The sequence below is a fragment of the Pezoporus occidentalis genome, unplaced genomic scaffold (assembly GCF_034315485.1).
Source record: "Pezoporus occidentalis ecotype Australia unplaced genomic scaffold, CSIRO_AGI_Poc_V1 ctg164, whole genome shotgun sequence".
In the NCBI taxonomy this organism is placed as follows: domain Eukaryota; kingdom Metazoa; phylum Chordata; class Aves; order Psittaciformes; family Psittacidae; genus Pezoporus; species Pezoporus occidentalis.
The window spans coordinates 2,295,743-2,313,578 of record NW_026913466.1 but is presented as its reverse complement, the minus strand read 5'-3'; the positions used below and the strand labels follow the sequence as shown (position 1 = coordinate 2,313,578).

General features: G+C 42.6%; 1 protein-coding gene across 3 annotated transcripts in view; it reads left to right on the top strand.

The window, feature by feature from the left end:
- The window catches only part of BCAR3 (BCAR3 adaptor protein, NSP family member), a 97,927-nt gene that overhangs the window by 56,163 nt on the left and 23,928 nt on the right, over window positions 1–17,836 (top strand). For all 3 annotated transcript variants that reach the window (XM_062613193.1, XM_062613191.1, XM_062613192.1), the window contains exon 3: window positions 325–364. In XM_062613193.1, the coding sequence (XP_062469177.1) occupies window positions 325–364 (40 nt within the window). The remainder of the gene's footprint in view (window positions 1–324; window positions 365–17,836) is intronic.

The following is a 17,836-nucleotide window of genomic DNA, read 5'->3' as shown; positions in this document are numbered from 1 at the left end:
CATATTTTTAGGTAAGTATTTTCAGACATCCGTTGAAATTTCAAGATTGTTTTTGCTCTGCTTGTCTATATAATTAGCTTTATTTCACAGATTAATTACTAGTGGCTCTACTACCTGACCTCCTAGAAGAAATCAGTGATTTATATTGTGAAAAGTTAGATAGTGTAGGTGATCTAGCTATAACACACAAGTTTTAACAAGGGTTTTAACATGACCTAGTAGCCTATCGCTTGTATGAATGCATCTCTTCAGTATGACATTATACTTGCACTTACCATGTGGGTTTTTTTTTATTTCCTCTCTCCTTGCTTCATTTTCTTACAGAGATCAGAACATTCTGGATCCTACTTTGGAATATGTTAAGGTAAGGTACCATTTCTTATACTCAGAATATTTCATTTGGTGTATAATCAGCACTGCCAGAGCATTTCCAGTCATTTGTTGTTAAATACTGCTTTTGTCTATCTTTTGCTACAGAAAAATTAATTATAAATGTCAGATTGCTTTCTGCCTGATTCAGTGAAATGCTTGTGGACATTTTACTTTGGGGGGTAGGTTGCATTTTTATACTGGGGCCTCTTCGGTTTTGTGGTGACTACCTATGATCTTGCCTTTGTTAGTAGATTGAAAGAATACATATTGCTAATGGATTTCAGGAAAAGTAAAGGAACACATTTGAAAAGATCATAAAAATGTCAGATTAAGGTTTATGGTTTTAGCGATATACTTACTACCATTGCAGCTGGAAAATCACTTCTGGTCCAAAAAGTAACTGGAATCCTGGCAAAATTGTAAATTCTGGTTTCCTTTTGTACAAGATCTAAGTGCTGAAAAAATAAATATAATAAATGTGTATTTTATTAGAATAAATAAAACATTCTGGAGCATTCATGAATTTTATTTAAAAATCAGTCCTTAATTGGCAATATATAAAATTTGGAAGGCGCTTTAGGGATGTGATTCTGCATTGAGAGTCTCTTGCAGTGCTGCAGTTTCCACTGAATTAGTAGCTTTCAACATGTTTCATTTAAGTGAATATTATTTCTGAGAACCTTGAAAAGATCTGGCTTCTATGTTACGTCTCTCAACAATGGGCTTCTTTAATTATTGGGCTTTTTTCCCTTTCTTTTTTGAAGACAGTAATCCTCTGAACAGTGTCCGATAAAAAAGGTTAACCTTGGATGTAGGGTATTTCTGTACCTGTTCATGTGCACAGCCTGAATTTCTCAGACACCTGAATTTCTACTTCAGGTTAGAGATTTGGTCAGGAAGGAGCTTGAGAGACAGTCAGCTGGGTTCTGTTGCTAGAATTCCCTCTGTGGGTGTTCATAGCTGATGGAAATTAAGAGTGTCCACGTTAGGGTTCATTCAGGTTGATCACAGAAGTAAACTAGGAATATGTAATGCAGTGTTGAGAGGGCACTGCCAAAGGCAAGTGCAAATAATTAATTTGCCTGAAAGTGTGGAGGGGTCCTGTGCTGGATTTTATGCCTAGGGTTGGAGTGGAGGTAGGAATTAGGATTTCAAAGAAAAGAACAGGAAGAACAGAACACAAAGGTCTGTGGAAAAGGGACTGCCAGAGGACTCTGAGGACTGCTGCTGGAATTCTGCTCTAAAAAGCTCAGTGTTGCAAGGTCCCTGGCTTCAATTCCAGCCTGAAGTTGGGATATGGTAAAGTAGCAGAGACAGAGGAGGCCAAGAGCCTTCTGAAGAATACTGTAGAAGAGAGGATGCCAAAAGCAACTAAGTGGTGGACATGTTAATTGCCCTATTTAATTTACTGTCTATCTTGCATTGTGCTATATAGAGTACATTGTTACAGTTTGAATAATACGGCCAAGGAGAAGGCAGAGGTTTCATGTGCCAATTCATCAATATGTGTGTCTTGTCTTGTTGCAGCAAGTTCTATATTACAAATGTGGTTTCTGATCTTTTCAACTCTTCTAGTAGAAGCTTGTCTTGGACTCTTGTCAATAGCACTGGTGCTAAGCTTAGTTATTAAAACTTTGATGTCGGGGCAGAAAGCCTGGGGAAAAGAGTCTTGTGAGGGAGAATACAAGGGTTACTGTCGCCTTCTTTTCTCCTTCCTCTTTCATTTTTTCCTGTGTGTGCCTTCACTTTGGAGAACTATGAGTTTTGTCCCCAATTCAGTGACATTACTAGCCCCCCCAACATTTTTTGGCTGTAAAAGTCCAGGTTAGTAATAAAACTGTTTTCAGAAATGTATTCTTACTCAAAAAAAAAAATATCATTAATGCCAAATAAAGGAGGCCTTTTACCAGTAATTTGTTAACAGTTTACTATGACTGTAAAAGATGTGCCTGAGTTCATAACAGGATCTTGCAACCTCCTTTGCTGACTTAAGTTTCAGTAAATACATGTTCATTGTCTTCTATAACTCACCTTGTAGTAATTACTACATTAATGTTTATAAATTTTCCAGCTTCTTGAATAAATTCTGATGGCAGTGTTAAGTCTGGTATGAACTGCAGAACACTGACCTGCTCAAGTTACAAAGCTGAAAAATAGATTTCTAGCATTTTGCAATGTTGCTTGCACCAACATTGCCATTTGTACAAGTTTGCCATATAATGTGTACATACTTAGTTTGAGCAAGAGGGTTGGTGCCAGTTGACGGCTTTGGTTGTTGGCTTTGATGGGTGATGCTTAAGTGGTGAAAAAACCACCTTTAAATGAAGTGATAGTATGAGAAGAGGGAGAAAATGAGAACTTTTGGGAATCTGATTTTGCTGATTCAGGATACTGAAGTTCTGCAAAACAGATTCATATTTCTGATGCCCAGGAAAATATTGCTAGTAATGTCTCTAGGCAGAGAAGTGTTGATTGACTGACTGAAAACACAAACTTGAATGTTGTGTATGATGTATCAAGCATACTTCAAAACTAGAACAAGCTAATTGTACACAAAGTCTCAATAGCAATTAGTGTTTCATCTCTAAAGAGATTTTGGCTTAATGCGTGTTTTTACAAGGCAGATTTTCTTTCAAGTAGTACATGCCACAGGTTTAAATTGTATTAGGGTGGTCTGGCTGCTGGTGATTCTACCCAAGAGTTAAAGTCCCAAGCAAATTGTACTGTCAGAGCCCTGAGGGCACTCATTTGCCTTAGGTGTCCTGACCAGCCTCACTTAGGACTTGCCCCCACACCCACAGAGCAAGGGCTCCGTTTAAACCCAGACTGGGGCCTTCAGGCCCTGCTTGAGCTGTGTCTTAGTTGTGCCTGCCCTTAGCCACGCTGATCCTGCAGCATACTACTTGAGTTTCTTGTGAGTCCCATAAGAACGATAATTAATACTTGTTGAGAATGTGCTCTTGATGGGGAACTGGACTCTGCTGTAAATAGAATGCAGAAAATCGATTCAGGTTTGTGAAAAAATAACACAGTTTTGGGTTTTGTTTGGGTTTTTTGGATCCAATGTGGTGTGTTTCTCAGTAAAAAGAATATGATGGTGTTTGTTGTGGCAGTAGTGACTACAAGCATTGCTGTGTAAGTCACAGAGACTGATGGCAAACTTAAAAGCTGAGTGTATCAATTTGCTTGTTATACAAACCTTTACTTGCTACAATCTGGTGACTAAAAGTAACATAAATAATTCCTTGTATTTCAAAATGCTCTGGACAGAGGAAAGGCAAAATAAATTGTTTTTTTTCTCCTGGTCTGTTCTGTTCAAGATACAAGACAGAAAGGGCTGATTATTACGTTAATCCTCTGAAGGCTTTTTATTAGAGAATGCTCTCTATAGGCACACTATGGTTTCTAAAAATTTCATGCAAATTACGGGTAACAAATAGCAGTTTCCTGCACCTTGAATATTGATGTATTAGTTCATTCAGTACATAGAAAGCTAATTATACAAAAACAAGTTCTAAGGAAAAAGTACTGATTTGCTGAAGCCTGAATACTGAAGCGTCCATATGGTTTCAGCCCTTCTTTTGTCTTCACAGTCTTGCTGAAACCGTGGTCACAGTTAAATGGCTCTTTCAAAAAAACCCTTTTATGATAGAAGTGAAAACAGGCCAGACTGCTTTGAGTCGGGCTGCTAACCAAGTCATGAAAGAGATTTACAGACACAATAGCACGTTGTACATTCTGTGAGATTTTTACAAGTTTTATGAGCCAAATAATAGATCCATTGGTAGTCTCAGCAGGTTGTTCCCACACCCTGAGTCTGCACATCCACAGAACAGACTCCTGCAGGGGGGAAAGGATCAAGTGCTGGCAGATTTGAGTGTGTCAGAGAAGTTCTTGTGAGTCATTTTCATCAAGCTCATGTGAACTAAAGATAGCTTTCTATCCCATTCCTATTCACTATAAATACTTCAGGATCCTCTAATAGAAGTCTGTGCTGTAGTCATTAAGGCTGTTATCAGGGTGGAAGAAAGAAAACCAGATTTCCCTCCTCCTTTCACATTTCCTGTGGGAATAGTGCTAATGATTACAGAAATACACCAATGAGTTGGTAGTATATAGCACCAATGAGTTGATGAGTATTATTTATTATGGCCTGAGGTTTTGGAGTTTGATCTATAAGCAGAAAAATCCCCAAATTTATGACTGATTATCTGCTCAGCGTGATCACAAGGGAAGTTTGTATTTAGATTCAGACTTTAAAAAAGCTGTCAGTGGTCTAAGGAAGTTACAGCTGCAGAAAAAAATTATTCCCTTCTGAGCTCTACTGAAAGATTCTTGTTTGTCTTTGCCCCACAGTGTTCATTTTTTTCCCTGTTTTTACTCCTCCTTGATTTTGTTAGAAAGCAAACTGGCATAGAAATTATTGTCTTTTTGTGAACTCAACTAAAAATCCATTTTTTATGACATTCTCATCTATTGGCCATTACTTGTAGCTTTGCACGGTAGAACAATATTTTGTGAATTTTGTACAGCTTCAGAGGACTTCAATCAGGTGATGAGGTTTATTGATGCAGTTTATGCACTTGATTGCACAAATGAATAATATTGTGGATATCAGTAAAATATATATGTGAATATTTGACTTTCATATTCTAATGCATTCTAATTGCTGTGCCAAGGAGATAATATGGTACTATTAAACATGGAGTTTGTGTGTGTGTGTGTATGGATGGTTGGGAAAGTTTAGGGGGAAAAAATCTGCATCAGCATGATAAGTAGTTACAGTTTTGGAAAAAATTCTTCCTGATGACATTGGAATTCCATTGCAAGGAGACTTTTTTAGACATGGAAATATATATTAGAGAAATCCCCACTCCACTGGAAAAGTTGCCAAGTACAGTGTATACCTGTTCATGAGCTGCTGTGTATCACTCTCCTGTGGAGACTTGCCTCTTGAGATGCGAGTTGTGACTTGTGAGCAGTAAGTTTGCTGGGTTTATGCATTGTTTGACAGTGTTATACATGAAGTATCTGAGCTTTGAGGAATGCCTGACCCTAAGGCACCAAATGATCAGGAGACTCTTTTTGAATCCTTGTGTGCATATGTGTTGGTTTGGTTTGGTTTTTTTTCCCTCCTTTTTTCAACTGCAGCAAGGGCAACAGCATGACACAAGGTGGAATTATCAGATGCAGTATATTTAGTTGAGGAGAAAAGGAGTATACTCATACAGCTGACTGTCTTTACACATCTCTCTCTCTCTCGTTCTGGTTTTGTCATCCAACTCAAATAATCATTACCGGTGTCAGTGGTGTTCAGTCATAGATATTTAACTTTTTCCCCATGTTTCTCTATTTACTAGGAATAGAAGCTTGAGAAACATCACTACACAGAAGTTGCCTCTTGTATATAAGCTGTATATAGATCAGAAATATAAGATCCTGTTAGAGCTAATGTAATGTTGAATACCTGAATTGACCTGTCTCACAATGAACACTTTCAGGTCTGATGCTTGATCGGTAGTTGTAGTTACACACTGCCCTCTGGAGGAAAACCCCTCTCAGTGTGTATTTTTGTAATCGGGTCGTGGCTAGTAAAATCCATTTTTCATAATAATTCTGTTGTAACCTTCGTATTAATAAAAAGCCTGTAGTCTGACGGTTGGGAGTTAGCTGCTTTTTTTCTGCAGGGACACAGAATGGGAAGGGAAGATTTCCCTACCTTGATTTAATTTTCTAGTGGGATAAGTTTTGGCTGTTGCAGTAACTTATATCATCTTGTCTTGTACTTTTCATCCTGTTTTGGTAGTAGTAAAGTTGCTTATAAGATATGCCTTTTTTCTGTTTATAAGGGGCAACTACTTCTTTAAGTATGTATTATAGTTATTCTTAAAAGCTTTCAGCAGCCCAAGAAGATTTCAGAAAAGATTTAAGGTGCTACATACGTAGTTGAAATTCAGCAGCTCTCAAATAGTCATTTACCCTAAAATCATTATGAGAATCTTGCCCTACTTCTTTGGAGTTACTGAAAACTTGTATTATTTATTAGAATGTATTTTTCCATAATTGATGATGCAATCTTACATCCAAGTTTCAGTATTTTCTCATGTTGGATTTTGTTTGACCAACAGGCTAATCTCTGAAAAGATGGTTGAGTAAGCAGTTCAGTAATGATTTGGGTGCAAAGTAATGACTAAAATCCCAGCTGCTGTTTGCAGTAAATATGCAGGAAGTCTGATTCTACAGCTCTGCAAGACAGCACACTTTTCTGTCTGCTGTCCTAGATCATGTTTTCCAACTAGAGAGGTTCCCAAGTTAGCTGTTGTTGTTTGGGGCTTTTTATTCTTTCCCAGCCCCCAATTCCTGAATGCCCTGATTAGCTCAAAGATCGGGGGGGGTGGGGGTGGGGGGGGAGATGTCTTGTGTTTTCTGGAGGATTTTTTTGTTGGTGTTGTTTTTTTCACTTCTTTTATGTATATTTGATTGTTGGGGTTTTTGGCTTGGTTTGGGTTTTGTAAAGTTGTGTTTGTTACGGGAGGGGTGTTTTGGTTTTGTTTTTTTTTCTCAGCGTCCTGTGGGAAGCGCTTTTTTCTCTCTGTGAATTCTCATATGATTTCAGTCAACTGGATAGTGGCTCTATAATTATTCTGGCCTTTATTGTGAAGTCATTTAGCAGTGGCTCTTGCATTCCTTTCTCCTGATGTTGAAATGGAATTTAGGTTATTTTTTGCTTGTGGAGCATGTTCTATAATGCTGAATATGCTTTGGTAAATCTAAAGTGTTGCTAATTCTTAGAACAGCGTGCACTATCTCTATTTGCATGTTAAGGGTTAATCTTACATCTGTCCTGTCATGAATTTGACCCAGTTAATGTATTCTGCTTCTTGTATTATTTCTCATTAACTCTTATGTCTGATCTGGAGTCATCAAAAGCCACTACATGTACTGAGATTGCACTGAGCTTTGAGGTGAAAAGTGTCTATAAAATTACCTTGCATTGATTTCCTTAGCATCACTAGTAATACTAGTGGCAATGGATACTTAGTCGATCTTTTCAGTATCTTTGTTAGCCTTATTCACATATGTGAAACATAAGCTACAAAGGTCTGAATGTAAAACATGGGTAGAAGTTTTGAGGTACGAAGTAATATTTAGCGACAAGAGCCACCGAGGGAGCTTCAAGTCCTCGACAGGACCTGCCCAGGAGCCGGCAGCTCAGCTGACGCGAGCGAGCAGCTGACTCACAGGGGGCGGAGCCTGAAGCAGCGGCCTCAGCCCTGACTGGGTGAAAACCTGCCCCAGGGAGCGCGGCGAGGCAGTTTGCAGAGCGGGCAAACAGAGCGGGTCGGGGCAGGCGAGCGGGATGGTGAGCACTCGTCGTATGATCAGGGCCCGGTCCGGGAACTCTGCTCTGGCTGCCCCGGCGGTGGCCAGCGTAGGCACCCAGACAGAGCGGATGAGAGGGGAGGCTGCAGTGCAGAGCTCGGGGTGCAGAGAGTGCCTGCACTGGTCTGGTGAGGGATGGACAGGGCTGCACTCGGTGCTCCCTGGTGGAGGTCCTCCTGCAGCAGGTGGCTGAGCTGCGGGATGTCAGGGAAGCTGAGAGGAAGCAGGAATGCTTGCTCCTGGCCCAAACTGTGAAGGGGCCTCGAGCTTCACCTCTACCTCATGAAGGAAAGAAGGAGGCCGTTAACCTGGGAAGCTGGGAATTAGTGACAAAAAAAAAACAACAACAAAAAAAAAAACGGAAAAGGACAACCAAAAGCAAGGGGCTTCCCTCTAAATCAGCTGTCCCCACGCAGAACCGTTTTGCTGTCCTGCAGGGGGGCTAACGAGGAAACACACTCGCACCAGAAACAGCCGGCTGATGCCCTGGTGAAGAAGATCTCTACTGGTGATGCCAGGAAAAAGCGGCGGGTCGTAGTAGTAGGGGACTCTGCACTGAAAGGGACAGAAGCACTCGTCTGCCGGCCAGACCCCATCTCAAGGAAGGTGTGTCGCCTACCGGGGGCACAGATCAGGGATGTGGCAGAGAGGCTGCCTGCTCTAGTAAGTCCCACAGACTATTACCCACTCCTGGTGATCCATGTGGGTGCTAGGGATATAGATAGTAGTAGCCTGGGGAACATAAAGAAGGACTACAGAGCCCTAGGGGAGGTGGTTAGGGGCTCTGGAGCTCAGATAGTCTTTTCGTCAATTCTCCAGGATACAGGGGAGGACCTAAAAAAAGCTAGGAGGATTGGCCAGGTTAATAACTGGTTAAAAGGGTGGTGTCACAGTCAGGGGTTTGGGTGTCTTGAACACAGGACCCAAGTCTGTAGGCCAGGTCTTGTGGGGGCTGGTGGAGCTGGTCTGATAAAGAAGGGAAAGAGCAGTTTTGGTAGGAGGCTTGCCAGACTGGTCAAGGAGGCTTTAAACTAGATGTGTTGGGGGAGGGGGGCATCATTCCATCCCAACACACCCAGTCAGTTGCCAGCACCTATAATAAATGCTTGGAGCAATGTAGAGATATCCCAGCCGCTCCAGCCAATGAGCCGGCTTCAGTTGGAGCTCGGCTCAGATGCCTCTATACAAATGCCCGTAGCATGGGGAACAAACAAGACGAATTAGAGATGTGTGCACATCTACGGGGGTATGATATAATAGGCATCACAGGAACATGGTGGGATGGCTCCTATGACTGGAGTGCTGGAATGGAAGGTTACAGGCTCTTTAGAAAAGACAGGCCCGGCAGCAGGGAGGGGGAGTTGCCCTTTATGTTAGGGATAGGCTGGAGAGTATGGAACTCTGACTGGGGACAGGTGACCAGTCCACAGAGAGTTTGTGGGTCAGGGTTAAAGGGAAAACAGCTATGGGGGACATTACTGTGGGGGTCTGTTACAGACCGCCTGATCAAGGAGAACCTGCGGATGAAGCACTCCATAGACAGATAGGAAAAGCCTCACGCTTGCAGGCCCTTGTTCTCATGGGTGACTTCAACCACCCTGACATCTGTTGGAAGGACGGTACGGCCCGGCACAAGCAATCCAGGAGGTTCCACGATTGTGTAGAAGACAACTTCCTTCTGCAAGTAATAGAGGAGCCGACAAGGAGAGGTGCCATGCTTGACCTCGTGCTCACCAACAGGGAAGGGCTCGTTGGAAATGTGACTCTCCAGGGCAGCCTTGGACACAGCGATCAGGAGATGCTTGAATTTGAGATCCTCAGGACAGTGAGAAGAGCGTGCAGCAAGCTCACTGCCCTGGACTTCAAAAGAGCAGACTTTGGCCTCTTCAGGAACCTGCTTAGGAAGGTTCCATGGGATACAGCCCTAGAGGGCAGAGGGGCCCAAGACTGTTGGTCGATATTCAAGGATCACCTGCTGCAAGCTCAGGAGTGTTGCATCCCAACCAGAAGGAAGTGCAGCAGGAGGGCCAGGAGACCTCCTTGGATGGATAAGGAGCTCCTGAGGAAAATTCAAATGAAAAAAGAGGCTTATAATAAGTGGAAGCAAGGACAGGCAGCATGGGAAGAGTACAGGGGTGTTGTCTGGGAAGCTAAGGCCCAGTTAGAATTAAGCTTAGCTAGAGGTATTAAAGATAACAGGAGGGGATTCTACAAGTACATAGCAAATAAAAAAACAGACTAGGGAGAAGGAAGGCCTCCTCAGGAAGCTCTCAGGAGAACTGGCTACACAGGATTTGGAGAAGGCTGAGGTTCTGAATGACTTCTTTGCCTCGGTCTTCACTGGCAAAGGCTCTGACCGCACCACCCAAGTCTTGGAAGGCAGATGCAGGACTGTGAGAATGAAGACCTTGCACCCACCGTAGGAGAGGAACTGGTTCGAGACCATCTTAAAAATCTGAATGTGCACAAGTCCATGGGTCCTGATGAGATCCCTCCGTGGGTCCTGAAGGAGCTGGCGAATGAAGTTGCGAAGCCACTGGCCATCATATTTGAGAAATCATGGCAGTCAGGTGAAGTTCCCGATGACTGGAAAAAGGGAAATGTAACCCCCATTTTCAAGAAGGGAAAATGGATGACCCGGGGAATTACAGACCAGTCAGTCTCACCTCTGTGCCTGGCAAAATCTTGGAGCAGATTCTCCTTGATGGCATGCTAAGGCACCTGAAAATCAACAAGGTGCTTGGTGACAGCCAGCATGGCTTCACTAAGGGGAAATCCTGCCTGACCAATTTGGTGGCCTTCTATGATGGGGCTACAGAACTGATGGACGGGTAGAGCAGTTGATGTCATCTACCTGGACTTGTGTAAAGCATTCGACACTGTCCCACATGACATCCTTGTCTCTAAACTGGAGCGACATCAATTTGATGGATGGACCGCTCGGTGGATAAAGAACTGGCTGGATGGCTGCACAGAGAGTTGTGGTCAATGGCTCAATGTCTGGCTGGAGACCAGTAACGAGTGGTGTCCCTCAGGGATCGGTGTTGGGACCGGTCTTGTTCAACATCTTCGTCACTGACATGGACAGTGGGATTGAGTGCGCCCTCAGCAAGTTTGCCGATGACATCAAGCTGTGTGGTTCGGTTGATACCCTGGAGGGAAGGAATGCCATCCAGAGGGACCTCGACACGCTTGTGAGGCGGACTGATGCCAATCTCATGAAGTTTAACCATGCCAAGTGCAAGGTCCTACACCTGGGTCAGAGCAATCCCAGGCACAGCTACAGGTTGGGCAGAGAAGAGATTCAGAGCAGCCCTGCGGAGAAGGACTTGGGGGTGTTGGTCGATGAGAAAATGAACATGAGCTGGCTTCAGTGTGCGCTGGCAGCCCAGAAAGCCAACCGTATCCTGGGCTGCATCAAAAGGAGCATGACCAGCAGGTCAAAGGAGGTGATCCTGCCCCTCTACTCTGCTCTCGTGAGACCTCACCTGGAGTATTGTGTGCAGTTCTGGTGTCCTCAACATAAAAAGGACATGGAACTGTTGGAACAAGTCCAGAGGAGGCCACGAGGATGACCAGGGGACTGGAGCACCTCCTGTATGAAGACAGGCTGAGAAAGTTGGGGCTGTTCAGCCTGGAGAAGAGAAGGCTGCATGGAGACCTCAGCCTTCCAGTATCTGAAGGGGGCCTGTAGGGATGCTGGGGAGGGACTCTTCATTAGGGACTGTAGTGATAGGACAAGGGGTAACGGGTTAAAACTTAAACAGGGGAAGTTTAGATTGGATATAAGGAGGAAATTCTTTCCTGTTAGGGTGGTGAGGCACTGGAATGGGTTGCCCAGGGAGGTTGTGAATGCTCCATCCCTGACAGTGTTCAAGACCAGGTTGGACGAGGCCTTGGGTGATACGGTTTAGTGTGAAGTGTCCCTGCCCACAGCAGGGGGGTTGGAACTAGATGATCTTCAGGTCCTTTCCAACCCTAATTATTCTATGATTCTACAATTTTTGTCTCTAGTGATCTTGTGGAACTTGGGTTTAGATCAATTACCCTTTTTCACCAAAATATTAATGCCTGTGGCTCTCAAATGCTGGCAGTTGTACACTTCTGTTGGTAATATCTCCACATCAAAATGACAGTGTTGGTGAAAGGAAATATTACAAAATGGTGGCATGCATTTGCACTTTAAAAGATTAAAAAACAAGAGTGTTTTTTACTTTTAAGACATTGAGACATTGTCTGCTTCACCTTGATTTGTGATCCTCTTGTTGCAGAGTTGTTTTCTCCTCTGTCAAATACTGTGATTTTTGAAGTGACTAATAATTTCTGACAAACTATTCTTTCCTGCACCGGATTCAGCCAAGGTGTAATCCTGGACCCACTCCATTGCATTGCAGTAGGCACTGGATTGCCTCGTTTGACAGAAAAGACCATGCAGTTTCCCACGAAAGTGATACTTGTGGGGAAGTAAGAAAGGTGATGAATTATAGTATTGCCATACTATGGTAGTGAATATTTTCTCTACCTTGGCAAGAGCAATTCCAGCTGTAATGAAAAGGATGTGAAGATTTGAGTGTGGACAGAGCAGTAAAGGGCATAAACCTTAATTTACTTGTACAGTCAGTTTGATTTTCTTTCCATTTTCAATTTCTGTGCAAATACTTGTCAGTTGACGCTAGAAAAAAGCTGTCTTTGTGTGATAGTATCAGCTGGAGTTCTTGCAGCTTACGGTAGGCTTTTATATACATATATGAATAGGTGTGTATGTATATATGTGTGTGTGTGTGTATATATATATATAAAAGGTATGAATACCACATAGAATTTTACTCCTTTTCACGTGAGATATTTAAACTGTTAACAGCAGCAAAGATCTGACTGTAGTCTAACAAATTCTGTGTTGATTTTTTTCTTAGCTGTTGCTGAGCTGTGTCTCCTGTGTGGAATATTTACTTTTGTGTTCTTTTTGGTGTTTTTTTTTCTGCCTATTGTTCCAGAGGAGTTATGCCTTAAAGGTGATAGTTACTGATGTGGTTGGATCCTTTTTGTAATGCTGAAGACGGACTAATACCAAAAGCTGACTGGGCATGAAAATATGAACACCCTCCTGCATGTGGTTTTTAAATGTCTATAAGCATGTGAACCACAAGGGGGAGTGAGTATATAGCTTGTGAAAGATTATTAACAACCATTCCAGGTAAGCTTTACTGATAAAACCTATAGAGGCAAAGTTCCTAATCTCTTAGTTTATAGGTAGGAGCTATGCTTATAGATAGTAATTAGAGCAAGACTGGTACACTCAGTGTCTGTACATCTTGCTTCTTTTTGGCGACATTCTATTGACATCCATAGCCCTGCTTTACTGTGAGTCCCCGGGAGCTGCCCCGCGCCTCTTTCCGCCGCCCGGTGAGCGGGTTGGGGCCTGGCCCGGTGCACCCCGGGCTCGTCGCCGTGCAGAGCCCTGTAAAGTCCCGGGGCTGCTCCATCCCTCATGGCCTTCCCCGTTGTAAACGCTCAGGTGGGGCGGAGGGAGCCCTGCCCCGGGGAAGGAAAAAGCCTCCGGTGGGTGCTCACCCTCCCGGGGAGTCCGGGCTGGTGCTGCGGAGCCAGGGCTCGTCCTGCTGCCAGAGGAGGAGGAGGCCTGTAGCCACCTTGCTTGCTCCGTGACGGATTTCCACTTGTAGGGCATGGTTTGAAGGGTGCTTTGCCTCTGGGCCCCATCCTGGCATGGCAGGGATGCACCGAGGAGCCCTGCCTGCCTTTTACCAAAGCACTGCTTAATCTGGGGTGTTGGGGTATGTGTTTGTGTACACAAAGCTTGAGGGGGTGGCTGAGACTGGAATGGGAAGAGCCTCTTGTTTCCAGCTCTTGCTTTGTTGGTGGGACTCAGTGATGGCCACGATGGTGCTGAGGCTCCTGTGTTGGTGGAGCTGGAAGGAGAGTTTGTTCACACATGAGGCTGCAGAGCTGGGTGGAGCTGGTTGTCCTTTTTCTTCAAGGTAGATGTTGGGCGGTAACTGCAAGAGAGAAGGGTGGCTGATCTATCCCCAAGAAACAAGTGATAGGACAAGAGGAAATGGCCTCAAGCTGCACCAAGGCAGGTTTAGATGGAGCTGAGGAGCAATTCCTTCCCCAGAGGGTGCTCAGACATTGGAACAGGCTGCCCAGGGCAGGGCTGCAGGCACCATCCCTGCAAGTGTTCACACACTGTGGAGACTAGGCCTCAGAGCTATGGGTTAGTGGCAGTGCTGGAGTAATGGTTGGACTGGATGATCTTAAAGGTCTTTTCCAACCTACTTGATTCTGTGATTCTATAGTTTGCCCTGCGGAGAGGGCAGGAGGAGGAATATTAGTACATTTCAGTTGGGATGCCATCAATAGAGGAGAAAGCTTTGAGTTTTTGTATGTTGGATACTATTAGGAGCTAAGCATCTGCACAAATGAGGGAGTATAATGCTATGTTGGCTATGTAGAATACCTCTGTGCCTTCAAATCCTTCTGTTAACTCCCTTTTGAAAAGGAGGTATATGAGCTGAGGTGAGCTTGCTGCTTTTGCTTCATCTTAGTGTATTGTGCAAAAATGTGGGAGGGAGACAGGCCCCTTATAAAGGCTTTTGAAAAACTGAGCTCTGACAGAGCCCAAGTGACTTCTGAGTTTTATTTTTGAGTGCTAAACATCCAAAATATCCCTTTGTATAAAAAGGAAGTATTTTTGGATATTCAGGAGTTTTAGATAAATAGCTGATTTTGAAATGTGTCCACTTAATCCTAGTGAAGTTATGAAATTTGTTAATGTTTGAATTATATTTGGAATTGGTATAAATCTCAGACAAACAAGCACTTTATGTTGACAGGACTGGGGAAGCTTTCAAAAACAGAACTCTGAAGTTAGCAGTTGTTTTAATGGCATCTTTTTATATGCAAGAAGAGCTCTTTTATGCTCTCCAGCAAAGCTAAAGTTAGACTAATGACATCTTAGCCAGCAGGAAGAGAAGAAAACATAACCATAAATTGTGAACTAATTCTGAACAAAAGGAAGTTCATGCCTTTTCATATTTTCTTTCTTCCCTTCTCCCATTCCCTCAATCCAAGGAATAAATTTAAGGAAAGACAGGTGAAGCATTACAAAATTCCTTTGTTTGTACATGGGTTGGCAGACAGTAGATGGAGCTCAAGAATATGTAGACTAGTTTTTGGTGGGATCAGTTCTACCTGCTGATGGCTTCTTGACAGGGAGATAAGTAGTAGGAAAACTGTGCCTATTGCCAGATGACTTTAAAGGTTGTATGTCTAGTTATAAAAAATCAGATTTTTCCAAAGGTAGTTGGGTGTCTTAAAGTACAAATTAGGACCTAGTAGGCAGCTTGTAAGCTGGCTGGCCACTTTATTCTTATACCTGCCAGTCTGGGTTTTATATGAGTCAAATTTTAAAAGGTATTTATTCAAGCAGCATTGAAGGCTAAATAGATGCAAATTCTGGTTTCTCACTATTCCTGTACAACTGCAGCATATTTCTGACTTTGCCTCATGGAACTGCGATAGGAGGAAGAAATTACGCTGACCTCTTCCATACCACGCCTGTGCACTGCAAACAAATGTAATTACAGTTGCTGCTGTCTCTATTGATTTATGCTCAGAAGCTGCAGCAACAGCGTGCAGGAAGTGAGATTATAGAAGAGAACATGAAAGAGTCAGAAAGAATTCACACAGGTATGGTAGGACATGAGCCAGGTGGTGAGACTTTAGACAGTTGAGTTAGGGACAGATGAAAGTAAGCTACACTTGCTGACAATATTGTCATCCTCTTCCTTTCAGTTATTCTACACTTTAAAAAGTGTTCAGCTGTAAACAAACAGTTGGCTTGTTTGTAGTGCCCAACAAGCAGTTAGGCATTGCTTGTACTTGGAGGCACCCCCCACAGAACTTTGTTAGAGGTTATGGACCATGTCTGAAGGGCTTAAGTTCTAAAACTTAATGGGCATTGTGAAGATGTTTCCATGGACAAATTATTTAGCAGTTGTCCCCTGTTTCCTGACTTTTTCTTACATTAAAAAGAAGAAATACCTAGTTATAGAGAAAAGCCTTATGTATTAAATGAAGAATGTTTCAGTCTGAAGATTTGAATGCTTTGATTTTCTTTGGGTTACTTTTTTCTTTCAAATTTTATTTATATTGTACTTTGTTGCAACCTTACATGTACCATTTTATAGCCGTAGGCACTCACAACATGTATATGCATATGCACTGTGTAATAAGGACTTATCTGTATTCTGTATGATATCTTCAGTCCACAGTGAGCTGTGTGCTCTGGCTTGGCTGCATGGTGTATCATATCGGATGTTTGCGGTTGACCCTTGTACAGTACACCATGCCTTCTGCATTTACAGCTGGCTTTCTGGTTGCTTTCATTTAGTGGAGAGAAATCTAAAGCATTACGTGTATTTCACTGAATATTGTTAGGCTGATTTAAATCATTAATGATTCGTAGCAGCAGTAAGCCACCAGTTCCCTCATCTAATTTAGTCCAAAGTTACTTCTCTGGAACATGAAATCACAAACCCTGTGTGTGAATCATAAGCACTTTCACGAACATGGGTGGTATTTGGTTCAAAATAATTTCTTGTAGATCTAACTGATTGTGAGTTTTCAAGTGTTTTTATGGAGTTTGATTGCTTTACTAAAGCCACTTGAAAGTTTGAAGGCATATTCTTGTGATTAGAGAAAAAGAAACCAAACCTTCCTAGAGCAATTATTCCTACATTGTGTTTTATTTAACCTGTACAATTATAGCAGCCTAAGAGGATTCCCCCAGGGCAGGTTCACACTAACCACTATAAAGGCTTCAGACTCCTGCCTGTACAACGTGCTGTGAGTGGAACTGGGCAGAGTTTAGCTGTGTCAGGAAAACAGTCCCAGTATGCAGTGCTAGGTGAGTGCAATTTAAACCAGACTGTGAAAACACCCTGAATAAATCTAGAGGCTTTGTAATAACACAGAGGGGGTCAGCAGAGACGCCTTAATTTCTCTTCCTGATGGACTATTAGGAGCTCAACATAGAATATACGATCAAGCGTCCTTAAACTCAAGGGGCCTTGAATTCTATGAACTTAGAAATCCTTTCAGAATAAGCATACTTATAAAAACTGCTATAGCCAGCTATTCTTAGAAACAGATGAAGGGATTGTCAGTATTTTAAGGTTCTTGGCAAGAATCTTTGAAAGAAACTAAGCTGATGGTTGAGCTGTTGGTGCTGAAGGGCATTATAAATACATCAATAACTTGACTTAGCAGAAAGATTGTATATTCTAAGATGCCAGAAACAGATGGTTTATTTCTCATGTGTAGAGTCTAAGAACACAAAGTACCAGCAAATTGTTGCAGGACAGGTGAGGGAAAATATGGCTAAACCCTCCTTTGTTTCTCTGAGTCAAAATTTACAAGTGTAACTCTTATCTACATATGAAGTGTAATTTGGAGCAGCCTGAAAGCTGTTCTCAGTCATGCTGGCTGAAAGCAGCAGTGCAGGAACTAGCATACTATCACCAGAGGCTTCCCATGTACTTTCTGAGATTCAGTAGTCTTAATTTTCATACTGCTGTGTCACAGTCATGCAAAGCCTCTGCTTCTGACTCCTAAAAATGTCATCCCTTTATTGAACTGTATGTGCAGAAGTTGTGTTAACCTTAAATAAAACAAAAATCCCATTAGCTTTGTTAAAAAAAAAGAGATTCACTATCTAAATAAAGCACCCTCTTTCCTGCCAGCTAATACTGTTGACAAAAAGTGTCAGCAACTGCTATATGAAATCGTACAGTATTATTTTTTAAGGTTCATTATTTCTGGCATTCTCACAGTGTACGTAATTTTTGATTCTTTACTTACTTCACTGCAGACAGGAAATAAGGAACAGGCAATTACCGTTTGTAATTTATGCCCTGCTGTTCATGTAGCTGTGGATGTAGCACTTAAACCTTTTTCAGTGCTGCTTAGTAACAAGCCTTTCAGATGAAAAATAGACATGCCCACATTGAATACATATTAGGCCAAATTTACTTTCTAGATTGAGCAGTGCTATTCCCATTGA